Raw genomic sequence first — 22,283 nt, 5'->3', positions numbered from 1 at the left:
ATATGAGCAAATCCCATCTAGAAACATTTTAAAAAGGGGGCTATATATCATGGCCAAGTGAAATTTATTCCAGGAAGGCAATTTTGGTTCAACATTCAAAAATCAATTAATGTAATATATTATATCATAGAATAAAATACATCTTTATTGATCATTTCAATAGATGCAAAAAAGGCATTTGACAAAATGCAATACCCCTTCATGATAAAAGCACTCCACATATTGAAAATAGAAGGCAATTTCCTCAATGTAACAAGAACATCTATGAAAACCCCACAGCTAACATCTTACTTGATGGCAAAAGACTGAAAGCTTTCCCTTTGAGATCAGGAACTAGAAAACGATGCCTACTCTCACCACTTCTATTATATAATATTATATATTATATATATAATGTAATGCTAGAGGTTCTAACCAGGGCATTTAAGCAGGAAAAAGAGATACAGGGCATCCAGATAAAACAAGAAGAAGGAAAATTCTTCTATTTGCAGAGAACATATCTCATCTACATATCTAGGCTTTCTGTCTCACCAGAACTGAAGCTGAATGAGAAACAGTATCTCCCTTCTTGGAAGGCAGAAGTTGTCAAGCTTCCTTGTAAAGACTCCCCGTTCCTGCCTTTTCCCCTCCTTCTGAATAACCACATCGCTCTGTTTTCAAGTCCTCCAGATCGGTGTCATGACACAGAGCCGAGGCACCCCCTTCAGTGATAGAAACCCCGCTTGCTCTTCCACTTGCTGGGCAATGAGGTCCTCCCACCGAAGAGACACTACAGTGCCATGCGTTTGCGTTCTTACTGCTGACTCCACTCAGGGTGTGGAAAACCCTATGAGGTACAGCCCTTAGTGGTGCAGCTTCTGTCAGTTCCTGTCCCCACTCCCCAAACCCTCCCTACACAAAACTTTATACAGTCTGAGGGCAGACGAATCTGGTCACTGAGCCCACCCTGCCCAGAACCAACTTGATAATCGATCACCTTATTGGCTGTCTTCTCTCCTGCTCACCTCCTCCTGCCTCTGCCCCTCCCCTTAGTTGATGCATCCTGGCAGAAAGTGAAGAGGAACTAAAAGCCTCTTGATGAAAATGAAAGTGGAGAGTGAAAAAGTTGGCCTAAAGCTCAACATTCAGAAAACGAAGATCATGGCATCCGGTCCCATCACTTCATGGGAAATAGATGGGGAAACAGTGGAAACAGTGTCAGACTCTATTTTGGGGGGCTCCAAAATCACTGCAGATGGTGACTGCAGTCATGAAATTAAAAGATGCTTACTCCTTGGAAGAAAAGTTATGACCAATCTAGACAGTATATTCAAAAGCAGAGACATTACTTTGCCAACTAAGGTCCGTCTAGTCAAGGCTATGGTTTTTCCTGTGGTCTTGTATGGATGTGAGAGTTGGACCGTGAAGAAGGCTGAGCGCAGAAGAATTGATGCTTTTGAACTGTGATGTTGGAGAAGACTCTTGAGAGTCCCTTGGACTGCAAGGAGATCCAACCAGTCCATTCTGAAGGAGATCAGCCCTGGGATTTCTTTGGAAGGAATGATGCTAAAGCTGAAACTCCAGTACTTTAGCCACCTCATGTGAAGAGTTGACTCATTAGAAAAGACTCTGATGCTGGGAGGGATTGGGAGCAGGAGGAGAAGGGGACGACAGAGGATGAGATGGTTGGATGGCATCACTGACTCGATGGATGTGAGTCTGAGTGAACTCCAGGAGTTGGTGATGGACAGGGAGGCCTGGCATGCTGCAATTCATGGGATCACAAAGAGTTGGACATGACTAAGCGACAGAACTGAACTGACCTGACCTCAGGTAAACGACTTACACAGGAATCCTTGTCTCAGGTTCTGGAGATCTGAAAACTACAATAGTCACAGCGGGTCATGGAGTCAATTTAGTGGACCTTGACCAGGGAATTCATAAAATTGAAATAGAGTAGGCAGTATCAGAGTGCCCTGTCTGCATTTGGTTCAATTTGGGACAGTAGACTGGGTTGTGTAAACTCTATAACTGGGTAAGAACACTTACGAACAATCTGCTCTAAAGACTTTTCATTGTTTTATAAACAATTTTCTTGTCAACATAGACCTTTAAAAGAAAAAAGTGCCACTTTTCTAGAATATGCTAAGGAGAAGCCAGAGAATAAGTGCTAAGTTTTCCTGATAGGAGGCCCCTTGATATTTTATTCTCTGAATTTTGTGACTAATTTTCAAAAAAAAAAATGTACAATAATTATCCTAGGAAGACTCTGGTGAGAGTGACATCTAGAGACTGCTGGTGGTATGGTGAACCGCACACTTTGAGTGAGCAATCCTAACCCTTGGATTTATGCTAAGAAAAAAGAATTCAAAGAATGCAAATGCAATGTGTAGAATGACACAAACGGCAGTGCTTTCAGTTTCATAAACATGGAAACAACTTAAAAGTCTGCTTAATAAGAGGGATTTATGGAACCCTTTGTCTCGGAAAAAAGCTTTGAAGTTGAGTTTCCAGAGCACTTTTCAGGAAGACTGAGGGGGAGTCGTCAGTCGTTTATATAAAAATAAAAACCTCAACAGAATGACTGGTGAAAATTGGGGCGCTCTAGCGGCCTCAGTGGCCGCACACACATCCCCCAAGTCGTGCTCAGGCCTCCAGAGGGGTTTGATGGCTGTCCAGCACCACATATTATAAACTGAGGGGACACAACCAGCTCTCGCATGGGTTCCAGTACTCACAGATAAAACTTGACATGAGAAAGCACAGAGGGAGCAGGCAGTTATGAGGGTCCAGAAAGAGGAGCGGTTGGCAACAATTTGTCCTTTAAGCTTGGTACCCAAGACCACACCGGGCCTGTGGCCAACCGAGACACAAAATCTCCAAGTGGGGTTTGGAAAACGAATTGTTCTTAAAAGAGCTTCGCAAACCGCAGAACGATCAATACTCAGGTCCCCAGACCCACGAGAATATAATGGATTACACAGGAGACCATCTCAAAGTTGTTATGAAGTATAAATACTCGGACTACGAGAGCCGAGGAACAAGGGTGTGAGGGAGCTGTTTTCACTGAGGGCGATTCCCCAAGGATGGGGTGCACGCAGCCCTGGGGAGCAGGGGGCCGAGCAGGACCCGGCGGGGTGCGCTCGGAGCTAAAACCCAAAGCCAAGGGGCGTGAGGCCGAGCATCCCCGGGCCCGCGCCGCCCCGCCCGGCCCCGCCAGCAGGGGCGCGCTCGAGCCCCGCGGTTCCGGGCGGGGCGGCGCGGGCCAGGCGGCCCCGCTCTCGCCGCCCCGGGGTGTGGTTCCCGCGGCCGGGTTTAAAACGCTGGCCCGCGGGGCCCGGCTCACTCGCGCTCCCGCCGCCGCCACCGCGCCCCGCCATGGAGCGGCCGCCGCTGCCCGCCCTGCTCCTCGGCGCCGCCGGGCTGCTGCTCCTGCTCCTGCCCCTCTCCTCTTCCTCCTCTTCGGACGCCTGCGGCCCCTGCGAGCCGGCCGCCTGCCCGCCCCTGCCCCCGCGGGGCTGCCAGCTGGGCGAGACCCGCGACGCGTGCGGCTGCTGCCCGGTGTGCGCCCGCGGCGAGGGCGAGCCGTGCGGGGGCGGCGGCGCCGGCAGGGGGCACTGCGCGCCGGGCATGGAGTGCGTGAAGAGCCGCAAGAGGCGGAAGGGTAAAGCCGGGGCAGCAGCAGGCGGCCCGGTTGTGAGCGGCGTGTGTGTGTGCAAGAGCCGCTACCCCGTGTGCGGCAGCGACGGCGTCACCTACTCCAGCGGCTGCCAGCTGCGCGCCGCCAGCCTCAGGGCCGAGAGCCGCGGGGAGAAGGCCATTACCCAGGTCAGCAAGGGCACCTGCGAGCAAGGTGGGCACCGGCGCTTTCCCCTTGGATCCCGCCCCGCCCCGCTGAGAGAGCCGGGCGCCCCCTCCCGGCGCAGAGCCGGCAGGATGTCTGCGGCCTGCGCGCCCGGCTGGTTCCCGCGGCTCCTCCCGTGGGCATCCCAGGAGACAAGAGTGGGGGAGTTGGAGGTCGTGGGATGCCGGGAGGGAGGGATGGGCGACGCCTCCTCGTCTCTCTCTCTCTCTGTTTTTTTTTTTGGTGATTTTATTTTGAGAGTTCGGTGCGTGTGCCAAGAAAGTGAGGACTCGTAGAGCGAACAAATTATAGAAAAGATTTCCGGATACCATAGACTCTTCCGTCCCCAGAGCCCACCCAGCTCATACTAACAACTGGCAAATCGATTCACGAAAGCTGCCCCCACTCTTTGGGGAACCCAGAAATACATTTTCGCCTCTCTTTCTTGGCTTGAGTGTCTAGATAGAGATGAAGGCAAGAGATAGGGAAAAGGAGTTTGACAGTCAAATACAGAATAAGGACTTTCAGAGAGAAGTTGTCTCGTGTTTGATGGACTAGATTGTAAGAATTTTAAAGATCAGATTTCATGGTTTCTTAATGTTAAGGGAAATAAATAATTCACTTACTGGACTTTACAGATTCTCAAACAGTAATTTAAACTAGCTAGTTATTTGTGGGGAGAAAAAAAAATACCTCTTTAAAGATGTCATATATATTGTGAACCTTATGACCATTTTGTTTTTCTTTCTTCTTCCTTCTTTTCTTTCTTTCTTCTCCTTCTTCTTCTTCTTCTTCTTCTTCTTTTTTTTTTTTTTTTTTTGAATAATTTGTCCCCAGGATGCACTTTTCAGCAGAAATGCCTTTGAGGTTATGTTTGGTCGTTTATTTTATTCCAGACAAGTCCAAGCTTGCCATAAATGAAAGGGGAAAATATAGAGAGTCTGGACTTGCAAAATAAAATGAGGGGGCTTTAATTCTCAAGTCTGAAATAACATTTTCCATAGAAAGCAGTTTCAGGGGAAAGTTAGAAATCCAACTTTGGCAGCCCCATTCCTGGTCCCAGCCAAAGCAGAGAAAGGGAGAGAGGAGGCAGTTCTCCTGAAATGACAGAAGCAGTTGCTCCTATAACACAGCTCAGGCTTTCTCCAAGCTCCCCAACCAATTCTTTTGTTAGAGTTTTTCCCAGAAGTCCAAATGGCAAATAGGTCATCTGTCACTGATTGAAAGCTTTAAATAGTGTAACCAACTTACCGTTAACTATTTATATTATCATCACCTTAAACTTAGAAAAACCACAATGCAAAGTAATCCACATGCTCTTCCAACAGAAACAGTCATTTGTTCCTTTGGATCTAACTTATCAGTCATACCATGAAAAGAGAAATGTGCATAGTTGAAGAATTCATTCCAAATATTGACATTTTTCTTACACATTCCAAGGGGAATTTTTCCCCACAGTCTCCAAATCAATGGAATTTGCCTTATCAGAGCAGAAGGTTAGCTTGGAGATTATTTAAGCATTATGGTCACTTCTAGCCTGTAGCTAGTTTTATTCATCTTCTCTCGTTGCTATTTACATCTCTAAACACTCACACAGTGCAGTTATAAAATATTGAGACTGATAGTCATGGAGAAGTAGGCATGTAAGCTCATTGTCATGTAAACCAAGATCCTCAGCATCTCTCCAGACTGCAAACGTCATGAGGATACAGACCTAGTTTTCCTTTATGTTTGGGAAAATGTTAAAGAGAAATAGCTTCTGAAACTGGAAACTTTGTCATAAATTAGTTCCCCCCCCCCACCCAATCTAAATTTAGAGTTAAGGAGTCTGGTGCCTGAGACCATTTTATAGAAAAAAGCCAGGGAGAGCAGAAAAGAATGTGAGGTCCACCAGAGTACGTTTCCACAGCAAAGATAAATGAGACTAAAGCCAGATCTAATTTATTTCTCCTGATTCCTGAATGTGTTTTGACACATCACAGAGGCAAACCCATCAAAGTGCCTTTAACCTCTGTGCCATTTAGTACTGAGACTTTGCAAAGAATAGAAATGCATTTCTAGGTTCTTCCAGTCTAGAAAGGGTTCTTCTTCTACCCTCAGAAGAAACTCCAGTTATGCATCCTCAAGTATTGAGATGGAGAGGGCATCACTGTTTGTCTCACTTAACCTGCATTTACTGAGACCATGTGGCAGGTGTCAGCACTCTTGCTAGATGCTGTACAGTTGAAGATGCACAAAAGAAGTCTGGTCTTGCTGATTAACAAAGTATCCATGAGTTACAAACCTGTCATCCAGAGCACTTTCCCTGGAGCCCTGGAGAACCCTGATCTAAAAGGTAGTGACCTAGTAATCTCACCTAAGACTGTCATCATGAATTTAGTGCCATTAGATCTTATTGAGGTCCCTGACGTCATGAGTAACTAGAAAAGATTTGAAAATTCAGTATAATTAAAAGTTAATAGAGGGACTTTCCTAGTGGTCCAGTGGCTAAGACTCTGTGCTCCCAATGCAGAGGGTCTGGGTTCGATCCCTGGTCAGGGAACTAGATCCCAGTTCAGTTCAGTTCAGTCGCTCAGTCGTGTCTGACTCTTTGTGACCCCATGAACTGTAGCACACCAGGCCTCGCTGAACATCACCAACTCCTGGAGTCCACCCAAACCCATATCCATTGAGTCGGTGATGCCATCCAACCATCTCATCCTCTGTCATCCCCTTCTCTTCCTGCCCTCAATCTTCCCGAGCATCAGGGTCTTATCAAATGAGTCAGCTCTTTGCATCAGGTGGCCAAAGTATTGGAGTTTCAGCTTCAACATCAGTCCTACGAATGCACACCCAGGACTGATCTCCTTTAGGATGGACTGGTTGCTGCAAATAAAAGTCCACATGCCACAACCAAGACTTGTCACAGCCAAACAAATAAATAAAAATAAAATTATTTTTAAAAGTTAATAGAGATGCCAAGATGTGTAATAAAATCTCACAGGGAAGAACACCATGCCTCTTTATTCCGGGTCTTGGTTACTCCTTTTGTGCATAATCCTTTATATCTGAGTTACTTGGCAATCTCTTGGTCCTTGTGTCTCATTCCCTCTTCTCCCTCAGAATTAATTTTTTACTTGTAGAATGAGAATTCATTCTTAAAAGACTTTCTTGCTAGTACCTTTGTTGTTTGCTATTATTCCGTCGTTGAGTCATGTTTCCAACTCTTTGTGACCCCATGGACTTCAGCACACTAGACTCCACTGTCCTTCACCATCTCCTGGAGTTTGCTCAGATTCATGTCCCTTAAGTCAGTGATGCCATCCAACCATCTCATTCTCTGCTGCCTTCTTCACCTTTTGCCTTCAGTCTTTTCCAGCATCAGGGTCTTTTTCCCATGAGTCAGCTCTTCAAATCAGATGACCAAAGTACTGGAGCTTCAGCTTCACCATCAGTCCTTTCAGTGAATATTCAGGATTGATTTCCTTTAGGATTGACTGATTTGATCTCTTTGCTGTCTAAGAGACTCTCAGGAGTCTTCTCCAGCACTACAATTTGAAAGCATCAATTCTTTGGCACACAGCCTTCTTTATGGTCCAACTCTCACATCTGTACATGACTACTGGAAAAACCATAGTTTTTACTATACAGACCTTCGTTGACAAAGTGATGTCTCTGCTTTTATAGGCACTCTCTATGTTTGTCATAGCTTTCCTTCTAAGGAGTAAGTGTCTTTTAGTTTCATGGCTGGCAGTCACCTTCTGCAGTGATTTTGGAGCCCTAGAAAATAAAATCTGTCACTGCTTCCAATTTTTCCCCATCTATTTGCCATGAAGTGATAGGATTGAATGCCATGATCTTATGCCATGAATTTTATGAATGTTGAGTTTCAAGGCACCTTTTTACTCTCCTCTTTCAACCTCATCAAGAGGCCGTTTGGTTCCTCTTCACTTTATGCCATTAGGGTAGTATCATCTACATAACTGAGGCTGTTGATATTTCTCCCAGCAATCTAGATTGCAGTTTGTGATTCATCCAGCCCAGCACTTCCGATGATATATTTTGCATATAGGCTTCCCTGGTGGCGCAGACAGTAAAGAATCTGCCTGTAATGCAGGAGAACCAGGTTTTATTCTTGGGTTGGGAAGAACCCCTGGAGAAGGGAATGGCAACCCACTCCAGTGTTTTTGGCTGAAAATTCCATGGACAGAGAAACCTGGTGGCTACAGATCACGGGATCGCAAAGAGTCAGACATAACTGAGCGACTACAAATAAATAAGTAATGCTTTGCGTATAAGTTAAATAAGCAGGGTGACAATATATAGCCTTGTCATACTCCTTTCCCAATTTTGAAGTTGTTCCGTTGTTCCATGCCCAGTTCTAACTCTGTTACTTTTTGACCTGCATACAGGTTTCTCAGGAGACAGGTAAGATGGGAGATGGTACACCCATCTCCAAGAATTTTCCAGTTTGTTGAGATCCACACAGTCAAAGGCTTTAGCATAGTTAATGAAACAGAAGTAGATGTTCTTCTCTTGCTTTCTCCATGATCCAACAAGTGTTGGCAATTTGATCTCTGGTTCCTCTGCTTTTTCTAAACCCAGCTTGTACATCTGGAATTTCTCAGTTCACGTACTATTGAAGCCTAGCTTGAAGGATTTTGAGCACAACATTGCTAGCATGTGAAATAAGCAAATGGCTCAGACAGCAAAGAATCTGCCTGCAATGCAGGAGACTACTGTTCGATCCCTGGGTCAAGAAGATCCCCTGGAGAAGGGAATGGCTTCCCACTCCAATATTCTTGCCTAGAGAATTCCATGGACAGAGGAGCCCTGGCAGACTATAGTCCATGTGGTCGCAGAGTCAGACTATACTGAGTGACTAACACTTTCACTTGAACATTCTTTGGCATTGCCCTTCTTTGGGATTGGAATGAAAACTGACCTTTATAGTCCTGTGGCCATTGCTGAGTTTTCTAAATTTGCTGACATATTGAGTGCAGCACTTTAAAAGCATCATCTTGAAGGATTTTGAATAGCTCAGCTAGTAACTCTAGGACCAAGTTAAAACTACCTAGCACTTCACAATAACTCTCTTATTTTGATTCTGGCCTCTTCTCTCCAACCACCTTTATGGTCCAGCCACAGTAATCTTTTGCTCTTAGCTGTTGTTTGCAGTCACACCTTCACTTATCTTTCCACTCTTGAAACTCTTAGCCTTCAAGGATCAGCTGGTATCACTGTCTTTATGAAAACCTTTGTCTCTTCCTTCCCCTCCCCACCCCTCATAATTATGTTCTTATCCTTCTTCAGCTCTCTGTAGGCTTCCAGGCATCTTTTTTTTTTTTTTTTTTAATGTTCTGAGTCTGTTTATACACTCCTTGTGGGGTGGAGAGTGTTACTTTAGTTTTTAGGGGGGTAACCCCGCTCCAGTACTCTTGCCTGGAAAATCCCATGGATGGAGGAGCCTGGTAGGCTGCAGTCCATGGGGTCACAAAGAGTAGGGCACGACTGAGCAACTTCGCTTTCCCTTTTCACTTTCATGCGTTGGAGAAGGAAATGGCAACCCACTCCAGTGTTCTTGCCTGGAGAATCCCAGGGATGGGGGAGCCTGGTGGGCTGCCGTCTATGGGGTCGCACAGAGTCGGACACGACTGAAGTGACGCAGCAGCAGCAGCAACATTGGTTTATAACATTAGATACATTTCAAGTAGACAGCATTATATTTCTACTTCTATATACCCAACAGGGTGCTCACCACCAAAATTTTTGTTCCCATCTGTCTCCATACAGTTGAGTCCCTTTACTCATTTTGCTGTCTACCCCACCCCACCCACTCTAGTCCTCACTGCTCTGTTCTCTATAGCTACATGTTTGTTTTTGTTTGGCTTGGTTTGTTCATTTATTTTGGGTCTTGGGTTTTTTTTTTTTAATTACACATAGAAGTGAAATCATACAGTATTTGTCTTTTTCCTTCTGACTTATTTCACTTAGCACTGTACCCTCAAGATCCATTCCATGTTGTCACCAATGATAAGATTTAATCTTTTTATGGCTGAGTAATATTCCATTGTACATATATGTGTGTGTGTTCCACATCTTTATCCATTCATGTGTCTCTGGGCACTTAACACTGTTTCCCTATCTTGGCTATTGTACCGTTGTAAATAATTCTATGATAAACTTAAGGTGTGTATATCTTTTCAGACTTTGTTGTTCAGTTTTATCTGACTCTTTGCAATTCCATGGACTGCAGTATTCCAGGCTCCTCTGTTCTCTGCTATCCCCCAGAATTTGCTCAGATTCATGTCCATTGAGTTGGTGATGCTATCTAACCATCTCATCTATCTTTTCAAATTAGTGTTTTTGTATTCTTGGGGTAAGTAGCCAGAAGTGGAATAACTGTATCATATGGTAGTTCTATTATTAATTTTTTGAGGAATATCCATATGGTTTTCCATAGCTTCCAATTTACATTCCCACCAACAGTGTACAAAGGTTCCCTTTTCTGAACATCCTCACCAACACTTGTTATTTCTTGTCTTTTTGATAATAGCCATTCTGACAGGCAAGAGGTGATATTTCATTGAGGTTATGATGTGCATTTCCCTAACAATTAGTGATGCTGAACATCTTTCCATGTGCCTATTGGCCCTCTGTATGTCTTCTTGGGGAAAATACCTATTCAGCTCCTCTGCTTTCTAGCTAGTATTTATTGCACATGTACTGCGTGTATGTGAGCACAAGGCATTCTAGCAGAATAGTTAAGATGCTGAGCTCCAGAACCAGACTCCTTGGTGTAAATCTTAACTCTGCCACTTACTTAGCTTTGAGCATGATCCTTGACCTCTTTGGGCCTTGGTTCCTCACCTGTAATATAAGAATTATAATCATACCTATTTCATACAACTGTTGTGAAGACTCAATAAGATGATCCATAGAAAGCACTCAATAAATATCCATTGTTGTCATTTTTCAACTTGAAAACAAGCTCTATGAGGGAAGGGGATTTTCACTCCCTGTTCTCTCCTCGAGGGCCTAAATCAGTGCCTGGCATTAGTAAATGCTTTGAATATATGTTGAGTGAATGAATATATGAATTTTTAGGTGCTCTTTCTAGTCTCAGGGTAAGCAGCCTTGAATAAGATAGACAAGATCCCCCTCTCATGGCATCTATCGAAAACTTTAAACACAAAGAAGTAAACAGGTAGCTTCACATAGTATGTACTGTGAAGAATGTACACAAGGGAATAGGATAGAAGCTGGGGGTGGATGAGCAGCTTTAGGTGGGGGTGGGCCACGCCATGCGGAGGGCCCTTGTGAGGATTTCAGCAATGGAGCGAGCTCCTGGGAGAAGAAGGAGCTCTTCTAGTTAGTGTAGCACCTTCCACTGCCTGAAAAGGGCTCTTTGAATGTCTGTCTTCCCCACTAGACTGGGAGCATCCTGAAAGAGGGACTCCATCTTGACAACTGCCCCTCCCCAACAACCACAAGTTGGTTCTCTATGTCACTGAGTCTATTTCTGTTTCATAGATAAGTTTGTGCCCTATTATAGATTTCACATATAAGTGATATCATATGTCTTTTCTCTTTCTCATTTAATGTATATGATAATCTCTAGTTGCATCCATGTTGCTGCAAATGGCATTATTTTGTTCTTTTTTATGGCTAAGTAGTATTCAACTGTATACATGTACCACGTCTTCTTTTGAGGCTTTCTAGGTAGCTCCGTCTCCAGTACCCTTGCCTGGAAAATCCCATGGATGGAGGAGCCTGGTAGGCTCCAGTCCATGGGGTCGCTAAAAGTCGGACACGACTGAGTGACTTCACTTTCACTTTTCACTTTCATGCGTTGGAGAAGGAAATGGCAACCCACTCCAGTGTTCTTGCCTGGAGAATCCCAGGGACAGGGGATCCTGATGGGCTGCCGTCTATGGGGTCGCACAGTCAGACACAACTGCAGCGTCTTAGCAGCAGCAGCAGCAGCAGCAGCAGGTAGCTCAGTGGTAAAGAATCCACCTGCCAACACAGGAGAAACTGGTTCAATTGCTGGATTGGGAAGATCCCCTGGAGGAGGAAATGGCAACCCACTCTAGTATTCTTGCCTGGGAAATCCCACGAACTGAGGAGCCCAGCGGGCTGCAGTCCATGGGGTCACAAAGAGTCAGACATGACTGAGTGACTGAGCATGAACTATATCTCCTTTATCCTTCCATATGTCAATGGACTCTTAGGTTTCCTCATGTCTTAGCTATTGTAAACAGTGCAGCAATGAATATTGAGGTGCGCATATCTATTGAATTATGATTTTCTCTAGATGTTTGCCCAAGAGTGGGATTCCTAGATCATATGGTAGCTCTATTTTTCATTTTTTAAGAAATTTCCATAATGTTTTCCATGGTGTCTCTAACAGTTTATATTCCACTAACAGTGTAGGAGGGTTCCCTTTTCTCCACATACTCTCCATCATTTATTGTCTGTAGACTTTTTGATGATGGCCATTCTGACTGGTGTGAGGTAGTACCTCACTGTCATTTTGATTTATATTTCTCTAATAGCCTTGTTGAGCATCACGTGCCTATTTGGCCATCTGTATATATTCTTTGGAGAAATGTCTGTTTAGGTCTTCTGTTCATTTTTCGATTGAGTCATTGTTGTTGTTGTTGTTAAGTTGTATGAGCTGTGTGTCTATTTTGGAAATTGAACTCTTGTTAGTTGCAACACTTGTAAATATTTTCTCCCATTCCGTATGTTGCTTTAAGATTCTTTTAGAGGAAAGTGATCCAAAGAACAAGTTAATGTTTCTTCATGGTTTAGGAATTAGTTATTAAATGGAAGGTGCCTAACCTACTGTTCTGCAGTTCTTCAGGAGACAAATTAACAGGCTTAGAATTAAATAGCCACAAGGCGCTTTTAGATTACACACAAGTAAGAACTTGCAGCAAAAGCTGTTGAATACTGTAACGTGCTCTTGTGGGAGTCAGGAGAATTCTGTTTCAAAGATTCTTTTTTATGAAACTGAGAGATAACCTAAGAGAGGAGGGGAAGTGTCTGGGAGATGATGTTATAAGGTTATAAAAGGTCTTTTAAGACGTTTTACAGTCTAGACGTATGAGATGGAGTGATTGAGCTGGGAAGACATTTATATAATGCCCTTAAATATGCTCTCCCATCTTTCTCTAGAGCTTGCCCTCTGGGTTTGTCATAGATTTGCCTCCTAGAAGAAACTGCCTTATAAGGCTCTCTTTTGTGTAGTTTAGTGACAGAACTCCCTTTAGAATCCAAGGCCAGCCAGCCTTCCCTCATTCTAAATTCCTCCCCCACTGGATAAGATTATGGTGCTTCCTTTACTTTAAGCTGCCCCACAAATGATCTCACCTCGTCTGTGTTTTTAACTGTAAGACAAATAACATTTTGTTTTTAGCCAACTGTTTGGGGGAAAAAAAGAGAACCTTGAAATATTGTCAAAAGAACTTTTACGCCAGGGAGCATATGAGTGTAACCTTTTTTTGTAATTTAGATCCAGGAGTGGCACTGTTAGAAAGCTTTGAGATGAAAGAAGACTTTGGAAGAAGATTTAGGAATACGTAAATGAATGAGCCTGGTTATGTTAGGAAATTTTAAAGTTTTCCCAGTGAGTCCTTTACTCTTTATGAGGGGCATAGGAGAAAGGGAAAGACTATAGAAATACCCAAGGGAAACTTTGCCAAGCCTGATCTGTGTGGTTCTTTCAGGCTGATTTAAGTCCACCACCCCACCAGTATCCCATCACCTCCATGAAACCTCTGAGAGAAAGTGAGGAGGTCAGGAAAAAGAAAAAAAGGTTGATATTAGGGAGGGGGGTAGTGTTTATTTATGACTTAAAATTAATGTGTAAAATAGTGGAATTTTGTTTTGTCCCAAGTTAGATCAATGGCAAATGATCTGATGCCTTTGAAAACACTAACTTGGGCTCCCCTGGTGGGCTAGTGGTTGGGAGTCCACCTGGGGGGACACAGTTTCAATCCCTGGTCCAGATGCCAAGATCCCACATGCCACGGACAACTAAGCCTGTGTGCCACTACTACTGAAGCCTGCACACCTAGATAGAGCCTGTGCTCTGCGACAAGAGAAGTCGCCGCAATGAGAAGTCCTTGCACTGCCACAAAGAGTAGCCCCCACTCACTGCAACTCGAGAAAGCACGCATGCAGCAACAAAGACCCAGTGCAGCCAAAAATAACTTATTAAATAAAGGAACTCAGAATAAATGGACATGGATTCCCAAGGCTCAAGGAATTTCTTCTTATTCTAAATAGTGCTTTTTAAATATTTAACTTGTTGAGTTTGACTTAACCATCCTGCAAAGGAAAGCTGGGTGAGGTTAATCAGAAATAGCTGAAGCCTAGCAAGGACCCTCCCCTCAGTGCCCCCACCAAGCCATGGGTTACAGAGAGAGGAGTCATGCATGAAATTGCCTGGGTCTGAAAGCAGGTCCAGGTTGCAAAGTTTGAAAAGTAAGAAAGGTTCAGACCAGGTAAAACAGACCTAGTAACCCAGGGTTGACAAAGCCCCATTCAGATGCTATGAAGTTACTTACAGAAGGGTGTTGGCAAGGCAGGGAGAGCTGACATGTTCAGAGTAGAGTTTACCACTGTGAAAAAGCAACCCCCTCGAAAACCTCAAATAACATTATATGTATGTATGTATATATATATATATATATATATATATATATATATAAACTATATATACTTAAATTAGTATATATAAATTAAGATATATTATTATATGTAAATTGCATAAATGAAGGCACAGTGTATTCTCCCTACTTCACAGAATTATCACAAAGGTCAGATTATAGAATGGACATGACAGCATTCTGTAATACTGTGCAGCATCAAAAAAATGTAAAGAACCATTATTGACTAATCTGTAAACTCCTTTGGGCCAAAACTCTACAGAGTGCCTTGTAGGGTGTGATAATGATAACTGGTGTTTGTGTAATGCTTTACTGAGGGTTTCCGTGGATGTTTCCTCGGAAACCACACAACAGCCTTGGAAGGTAAGAGGAGCTATTATCCCAGCTTCCAAATAAGGGAACTGAAGGTCAGCTGTCACCCAGCCAGTAACTAGCAGTTCTAGGACATAAATCTAGGTATTCTTCTGCAGCCTTGCCATTCACAGTGTGGTATGTAGACCAGTGGCATCGGCTTTCTGCATGTATTGTCCTTCTCTGCTGTAAACCTGAAATTATTTCAAAATTAACAACTTAAAAGTTATTCACAAAAGTCAAACTCCTGGGTGTGAAAAAGTGTTAGGAAGACCTTAGTGAATTTATCTTACTTCTCTTTTCCTTTTGATGAGTTAACAAAAGGGATATGAGATACATTCTTGTCTAAACTGCTGTGAAAGAGCTTTTTCAATAGCATAAAAGAGAAATTCTGTATGATAACAGAGTTGATGTCATGGTTCAACTGGCTTTTTGTGGTAATGTGGTGCAACTTGTAATAAATATGTTACATTCAGCAAAAGATGGTATGCCTTCTGTGAATGGATGTTTCCAAGGGGACTTTGTACAGGTCCCTGAGTGCCCAGCCTAGAGTTGGCCCTTCCAGGGTCAGATTGGGAATCTAAGAGCAAGCCTCTTCAGTTGCAAGCAGGAGGCTCTTTCTTAACCACTGGACTAGCAGGGAGATTTCTCAACCAAGAGGCTCTTAAAGGTCCAGTATGCTAGGGGCAGCTGGCATGAAGATTCTCCCAAGCAGGACCTCTTGGGAGATACCGTTTGTGTGTGGTGTTTGGTCATTGGCCAGGCCTTTCTGGTAACTCTGAGGAGGGTACAGGAGAAGATCCCCAAGAAAACTGCCAACACACTCAAGTGTGGACTTTCATCTGAGGTTTCAGCCCCGAGTGCTGACTGAGGCCTCCTCCTCCAGCACAGAACCATCAATATTCCTGGCTGGGATAATAATATTTACTCCACATCTGAGCAGTAGTTCATCATACATAGGTCCATATACTCTCTTTAGGGAATTTGCATTTTTAGGGACTGGAGTGTATTTTTTGTCAGTCAAGTGACAACTTGCCAAAGAAGAAAAATCCATGTAGGAGTTTGAGGACTCAATTAAGTATAATCCATTGTGACTTCCTGAGAAAGGAAAAAAAAAAGAGCACTTTAATAGTCTTAACAGGCATAAATGCAGCTGACTCCAATCACCCTGTTCTTTCATGTTGTTTTTCTTGAGGAGGGGATGACTCCAGTTTTTTTGGAATCTTGTCTTTTTCCCTGAGTGAGAGAAGCTCAAAGACATCTCATTTACATCCGGGCAGATTAGCAAGCTGGCGGTCAAGTGGCTGAATTGAGAAAGCTTCAGATCTAACATCTGTTCAGCAATTTTCTGGCCTGACCCCAAGCATGGGAGAAAAATTTTTATCAAGAAGTAGATCTCCTGGCACCTTCAGAAGGTTTTGAAAGAGACCACACAGAAATGAGGCTTTAGGAATCTGTCGAAACAGCCCAAGCCTGAAGGATGCAAAGCCCGCTTCTTCTCCGTGGGAGCTTTCAGAACTTTCTGCTCAGGGAACAGACATCCAAGAGTGAATTTCAGTAGCAGCTGTAGCAATTACGCTGCAGCCCTGGCTTCCAAAGAACCCCCCCTCAGGAAGCCGGGGAGCCTGTGATCCTGAATGAAGGGCTTGGGTGGCAGCGGAGCCCTGAGTGAGAGGAGTCGGAGCAAGGGATCCTTGCAGTGAGGCCGCTTATTAGAGATGCTCAGCCCAGCTGGAGAGGCCGGGCCGGGACAGAGATCAAAATGTTGCCTGAGTTTTGACAGGTCAGGACTGTGGAGCCGGAGGCCCCTCTCTGCTCAGGTGTGTCTCAGAGCAGGAGGCAGAAGGTGATCCAGCTTAGCTCTTGCTGCACCACTGAGCCTGGGGTTCATGAGAAGATAACTGTCAGGGCCGGGGCAGGCCTGTTCAGGACTCAGTCGTGATGTGGGCAAGTTAGCAGCCGCCTCCTGCAGTCCTGCCCCATCTGAGGCTTCTTTCTTTTCACCTGCTCTGTCTGCTTGGCCTGTCGTTACAGGCTGCTCTTTTTTCCTGTTTGATGGAGTGCAAAGAAAGGGGGTTTTCTTTCTCCACCTCTCAACCCTTTCTTAGCTACACAGCCTGATGAGCAACTTTATAAATGGTGAGCTCTGCTCCATCTTCTCCCTCAACTCCAGCCCCAGACTCATGAGCCATCTCCTGGCTTCTCGCAGAAGACGGTCAATAAGCAAATACTTGACATCCACCCCCAGAGGCAGCCAGCTCAGCCCACGTCATGCAGAAGATGGCTGTCCCTTCTTTTCGTTACACTCCTTTGGGAGGAAGCTTTCTCAATGTTTTAGGAGCCTAATCCATTCCATGCATCAGCCCCAAACCCTGTGACCCATCTCAGGTCCAGTCCAGGGTATGGGAGGGACAAGCACACCCCCTGGTGACCATGGGTTTAACTCAAGGTTGACCCCAGATCTGACCCTTGTCTTCAACTCTTGTGACTGTGCTGGTCGCACAGAAGCCAAAACGTGGCTGGTTATTTGTAAGGAAATATAGCAGAGTGGTCAAGAGTGTGGACTTGGGACTCAGACCACCTGAGTCAAAGTCCTCTCTGCCACTTAACTGTGTGACTCTAACCTCCTTGATTCAGTTTTCTTACTTTCAAAACAAATATAATAATAACATTTGCCACTTGGGGTTATTGGGAAGTGAGATTCATTAAAAGCCCTGGTACCTGGCATATAGTAAAGTCTCATTAAATACAGCTTCATTTTAATTTTTATTGGTATTAGCATCATAAACCCTGGTATGAGTTAGTTTGTAAGTGCCTTGACTGTGACATGTGATGTCTCACTTTAACCAATCCAGACTATCTTCAAGTGAGATCTGAAACCAGTGTTTAGATCTCTGCAAACAAAAAGGCAGGATAATGTTCCTATAAACAAATCCCTGGAAACGTCCATCGAGCGTTTGTCCTTGTTCTTTAAGGATTCCAGGGCCGACAATCACATGGGAACCCCCCAGGATGCTGGCCAGAGGGTTCACTTTGTTTTCACAGCATGGAACATTTCCATGTTCCAGCTCATGTCACACACAGTATTTTCTAATAACATCTTTTATGCATAGAGCACATTTTGGATTCAGGACACACTCAAATTCAGTAATTACTGGTCTATTTCTTCCCTGCACATACAGGAAATGTTGAGCGGTTTTGTTGGTTGGTTCATTTTTTAGAAATGGAGGTACTGTCTCCAAAGAGGAGGGTGAACCAGAATCACAGAGATTGGCAGAGGAAAAATATGATCAGTATCCATTATGTACATTTTGGGTGTTATATCCTTGACGTTTAGAGACTCATTGGTAAAAATAATAAAATCTTTTGTTTGTGATTCATATATCTCTGCTTTGGCTTTCACATGTAGCCTTGGCAGGAGCTCATTTTGAAAAAATGAACTGTTTAACTATCAATGGGCATGTTTAGCCTCAAGAAGGTACCCACTTAGGTTGGTTCTTTGTAGCCATCTGAAAAGTGATAACATCCACCTCCCAGTATAGAGGGGAGAGCACAAGAAATGAGGGTGTGGAGAAAAGGTTTAAGAAGCTGGATAACTTTGCAGATTCCCCAAGCATTAGTAATTTTGAATAACAAGCTGACAGAACACTGGGACCAATGCCTCTCCATGCACTGGGTACACCGTCACCTTCTACAGTGGTAGTTCTGGACCTCGGCTGGACACCAGATCACCTGGGGAATTTTATAAAATGCTGATGCCTGAGTCCCAATGCCAAGATTCTGGTTTCACTGGTTTTCTTGTTATCTGGGCAGGGAGCCTTTTAAAAGCTCCCCAGATGATTTTAAGGTCCAGGCTAGGTTCAGAACCAATGTCCTAAAAAGACTTACTGTGTCTTTGAGGGAGCATCATTTCCTTGGGATAATTATAATAACAAGAGGCCAATTATGCTCAATTTATCCAGCTTCTAGTGTTTTACAGCAGAGATGACTTTTCAGGCTATCTGATACATGGTAGGAAGCGAAAGCGCTAGAAAAAATGGTCACTGGATACAGCACAAGCAGGCTGATGCTTTGGCAGCTTTTTATGTCCTTGACTATTTCAGTGCCATAATCTGAATCTACAGAATGAAAATATTTCTACATCCATCAGTATTGTTGGTAGTAATGAAAGTTTGAGTACCACAGTGCTTTAGGTATTCACCTAAATCTGTACAATCCAGTCTTTCAATCGTGTCACTAGAACCTAAGTTCCATGAGCTCCGTGCTTTTTATAATCTGTTTTGTTGAATTCTCAGTGGTATTAGACTACAAAGTCACAGTAGGAGACCAGGATCAAGAAGGCGGAATGTCGTCTTGTTTGACCTCAGCTGGGACCTCACAGTTTTTGCCACTCTGTGCAGGTCCAAGGATGATCTTATTTGGAGGGGGAGGGAGGTTATAAATAGATTTTAGCAAGTAGGTGGATTTGCACATACGGCACTCACGAATAATGATGGTCAACACTGTTGGGAAGGGTCATATCAGTGATAAGAGTTAGGGAACTACCAGGGTTTTTGAAATCAGAGCATACATAGGGGTTATGCCGCCTTTGCTTAGTTCTGGTGCCTAGAGGTGCTTGTTTTAACAGATTCTTCTTGGACTCTTGACCCAGGTTAACAAACACACGTGCTGTCCCTGTGTTGACTGCCCCCGTGGCCAGTCTCTAGTTTTGCCCTGCACCCCCCTGCAAGCAGGACTCCCATTCCACAGGCACCGATGTGAAGTGCAGATTTTACTAAATCTTCACAGGGTGGCAGGAAGGCCCTCCCAATTCTCCCAGCCTTCCCACCAGCTGACCTCCCTCATGCCATTCCTCCCCTCACGCAGAGCCAGGCTCAGGGTATCATCCCTCACCTCGCCTGCAGCCAGGCCTCTCCCCTCCTGCTTAGCAGTTAAACTCTGCCCTGGCCTAACTGAGCTCACCCATCACTTAGGTCAGGAAACAAAGGTTGCCTGATCTTCACTGTCATCAGAAGTGGAAAATTATAATGATTTCCCTGTCAGTCATGTCAAGTGTCTGCTTTTTGTAAATGCTGTGCAAAGAGCCATCACAAGGAAATTTGCAGTGAGGAAAAAGATAATGCCCTTTCTCTAAGGAGTGCACAAACCTGTGGTCCAGCTGGTGGTTTGTGAAGTGTGGCAAGACAGAAGAGGCAGTTAGGCTAAAACAAAAGAGCTCCTTGTAAATCTGATCAGTAAGAATGCATGGGAGCAAAGGATACACACACATATATGTACTCATCTTAACTCTTTATCATTGGAAGTATTTATTTTCTGTGCAATTTGCACTGGAAGGGAAAAGATGAGCAAAGTTACATTCATGTTTGTGGCCTAAGAATACATCATAACTACAGACTTAAGGGCTTGTAAATAATATACTAGGCCTAAAGATATACTATAAAGTTAGTTATTATTTTGCCCAAAGTGACATTCTGGAGAGATGAGTGAATTTTGTTTTCATCAGCTCAGAACTGAAGAATAGAATATTGATCCAAAAGAATCTTTATTTTTTTAATTTAAATTTATTTATTTTAGTTGGAGGCTAATTACTTTACAATATTGTAGTGGTTCTGCCACACATCAACATGAATCTGCCATGGGCGTACACGTGTTCCCCATCCTGAACCCCCCTCCCTCCTCCCTCCCCATACCATCCCTCCAGGTCGTCCCAGAGCACCAACCCCAAGGATCCTGTATCGAAACTGGACTGGCGATTTGTTTATTATATGATATTATACATGTTTCCATGACATTCCCCCAAATCATCCCACCCTCTCCCTCTCCCACAGAGTCCGAAAGACTGTTCTATACATCTCTGTCTCTTTTGCTATCTCGCATATAGGGTTATCATTACCATCTTTCTAAATTCCATATATATGCATTAGTATACTGTATTGGTGTTTTTCTTTCTGGCTTACTTCACTCTGTATAATAGGCTCCAGTTTCATCTACCTCATTAGAACTGATTCAAATGTATTCTTTAAGATGGTGTTTAAATACTTCGGTAATGCTAAGAAAAAATATGCAGTAAATTCACCTTGCCCTGGCAATGTGTAAAAGCTAAGTTTTAAACAAGTGCAATGACCTATTGAGACCAGGAGGATGTATTTTGCAGTTGTTTAGCTTTTTGGACAAACCACAGTGGGTTATAAATTCTAGACTTAAATAGCCTTGTTAATTAAATTAATTTCAGCTGTGTGTTCTGGGAATATTAATTCCCAGAATTAAATTTCATTTTCAATAAAGATCTTTTTTGTTATTTAAGAAAAACATTAAATAAAATTGTAGAATTCATTGAAATCATTAATGTTTTTATTCTACCAAGTTCATATTTTATATTTTATTCTAGTGTTTTTCTAGGCATATGTTATATAACCATTTTGACAATACTTTTTACATCTTGTTTTTATTTATAATTATTTTCCATATGTTTAAAATGTTTTATAAATATTTATGATGTTGCGTAAGCATTTGAATGAGCCATAATATATTTGTTTTCCTCTATCAAAAATAAACTTTAAATTCACATCTTTGGATTTATAAATCTTATTTCTTCTGCATTGTTTCTTTAGAGTAGATCCCAAATTAGACTTACTTATTCAAAGGTGTGAAGATTCTTTTAAAATGTTGATATATGTTGATATTGATGGATTTGTTTAAAAATTAGTCTCTCCAAAATAATTTAAACACATTTTTTCAAAACAAAAAGCCAAAAGCAAAACATTTCAATATGCCGTTGAAATTACTTTTAAATTATCTTCAGATTTGGATTATACTTGTTACCATCCCTCTCTGATGGCCTAGAGACCATTGAGAGTTGCTCCTTAAGCCCAGTTCCTATTTATGAGATTTGTAATGACTGGCCAAAAACCCAAGGGCCCTAGTTTGCATCCAGGACTTCTAGGCATTGAGAGTAGATCAGATCACTTAGAACTCTGCTTCCATCACTGAACTGGGGTTTATAAAAAGTCCGTGCAGCCCTGCCAGGGTAGCTTAAAAATGTTGCAGTGGCAGCCATCTATGTGAGACGTAAACAGTAAAAAACTGTGAAATTTGGAAGATTTGTCTTTAGTATTTTTTCACAGAAGAAAAAAATAGCCTTCACAACTCTGACTACATACAGTCAAATACACATATAGTTGATTCTTAGCATCTCTTTAAATACACGTTCTGTGCATAATACTGAGACCATGGTTTGACCCCTGTTTTGTCTCAGGGTGAGATGCACTGTTACTCTCCACCTCTCCGGGAGAGCCTATGGCCTGCTGCACTTCATAAAACTGGAAAAGGACCTACTTACAACATTTTACTACACGTGTCCTTGGAGGTCTCCTTGGGTTCTTAGAGATTGGCAAAGCCTCGTTTCTTTTTTTCTTAAATCCTTTAATCTCCAGTACATTCAGCAACAATAG

General features: G+C 43.3%; 1 protein-coding gene across 1 annotated transcript in view; it reads left to right on the top strand.

The window, feature by feature from the left end:
• The first annotated feature begins 3,353 nt into the window (after nt 1–3,353).
• IGFBP7 (insulin like growth factor binding protein 7) overlaps nt 3,354–22,283 on the top strand; it is a 79,729-nt gene continuing 60,799 nt past the window's right edge. The window contains 1 exon segment of the mRNA NM_001145181.1: nt 3,354–3,832. Within this exon segment, the coding sequence (NP_001138653.1) occupies nt 3,358–3,832 (475 nt within the window). The 5' untranslated portion in view covers nt 3,354–3,357.

This window comes from Ovis aries, chromosome 6, assembly GCF_016772045.2.
Source record: "Ovis aries strain OAR_USU_Benz2616 breed Rambouillet chromosome 6, ARS-UI_Ramb_v3.0, whole genome shotgun sequence".
Taxonomy (NCBI): Eukaryota; Metazoa; Chordata; class Mammalia; order Artiodactyla; family Bovidae; genus Ovis; species Ovis aries.
Note: the sequence above shows the minus strand (reverse complement) of the source record. Positions and strands in the feature narration are given on the sequence as shown.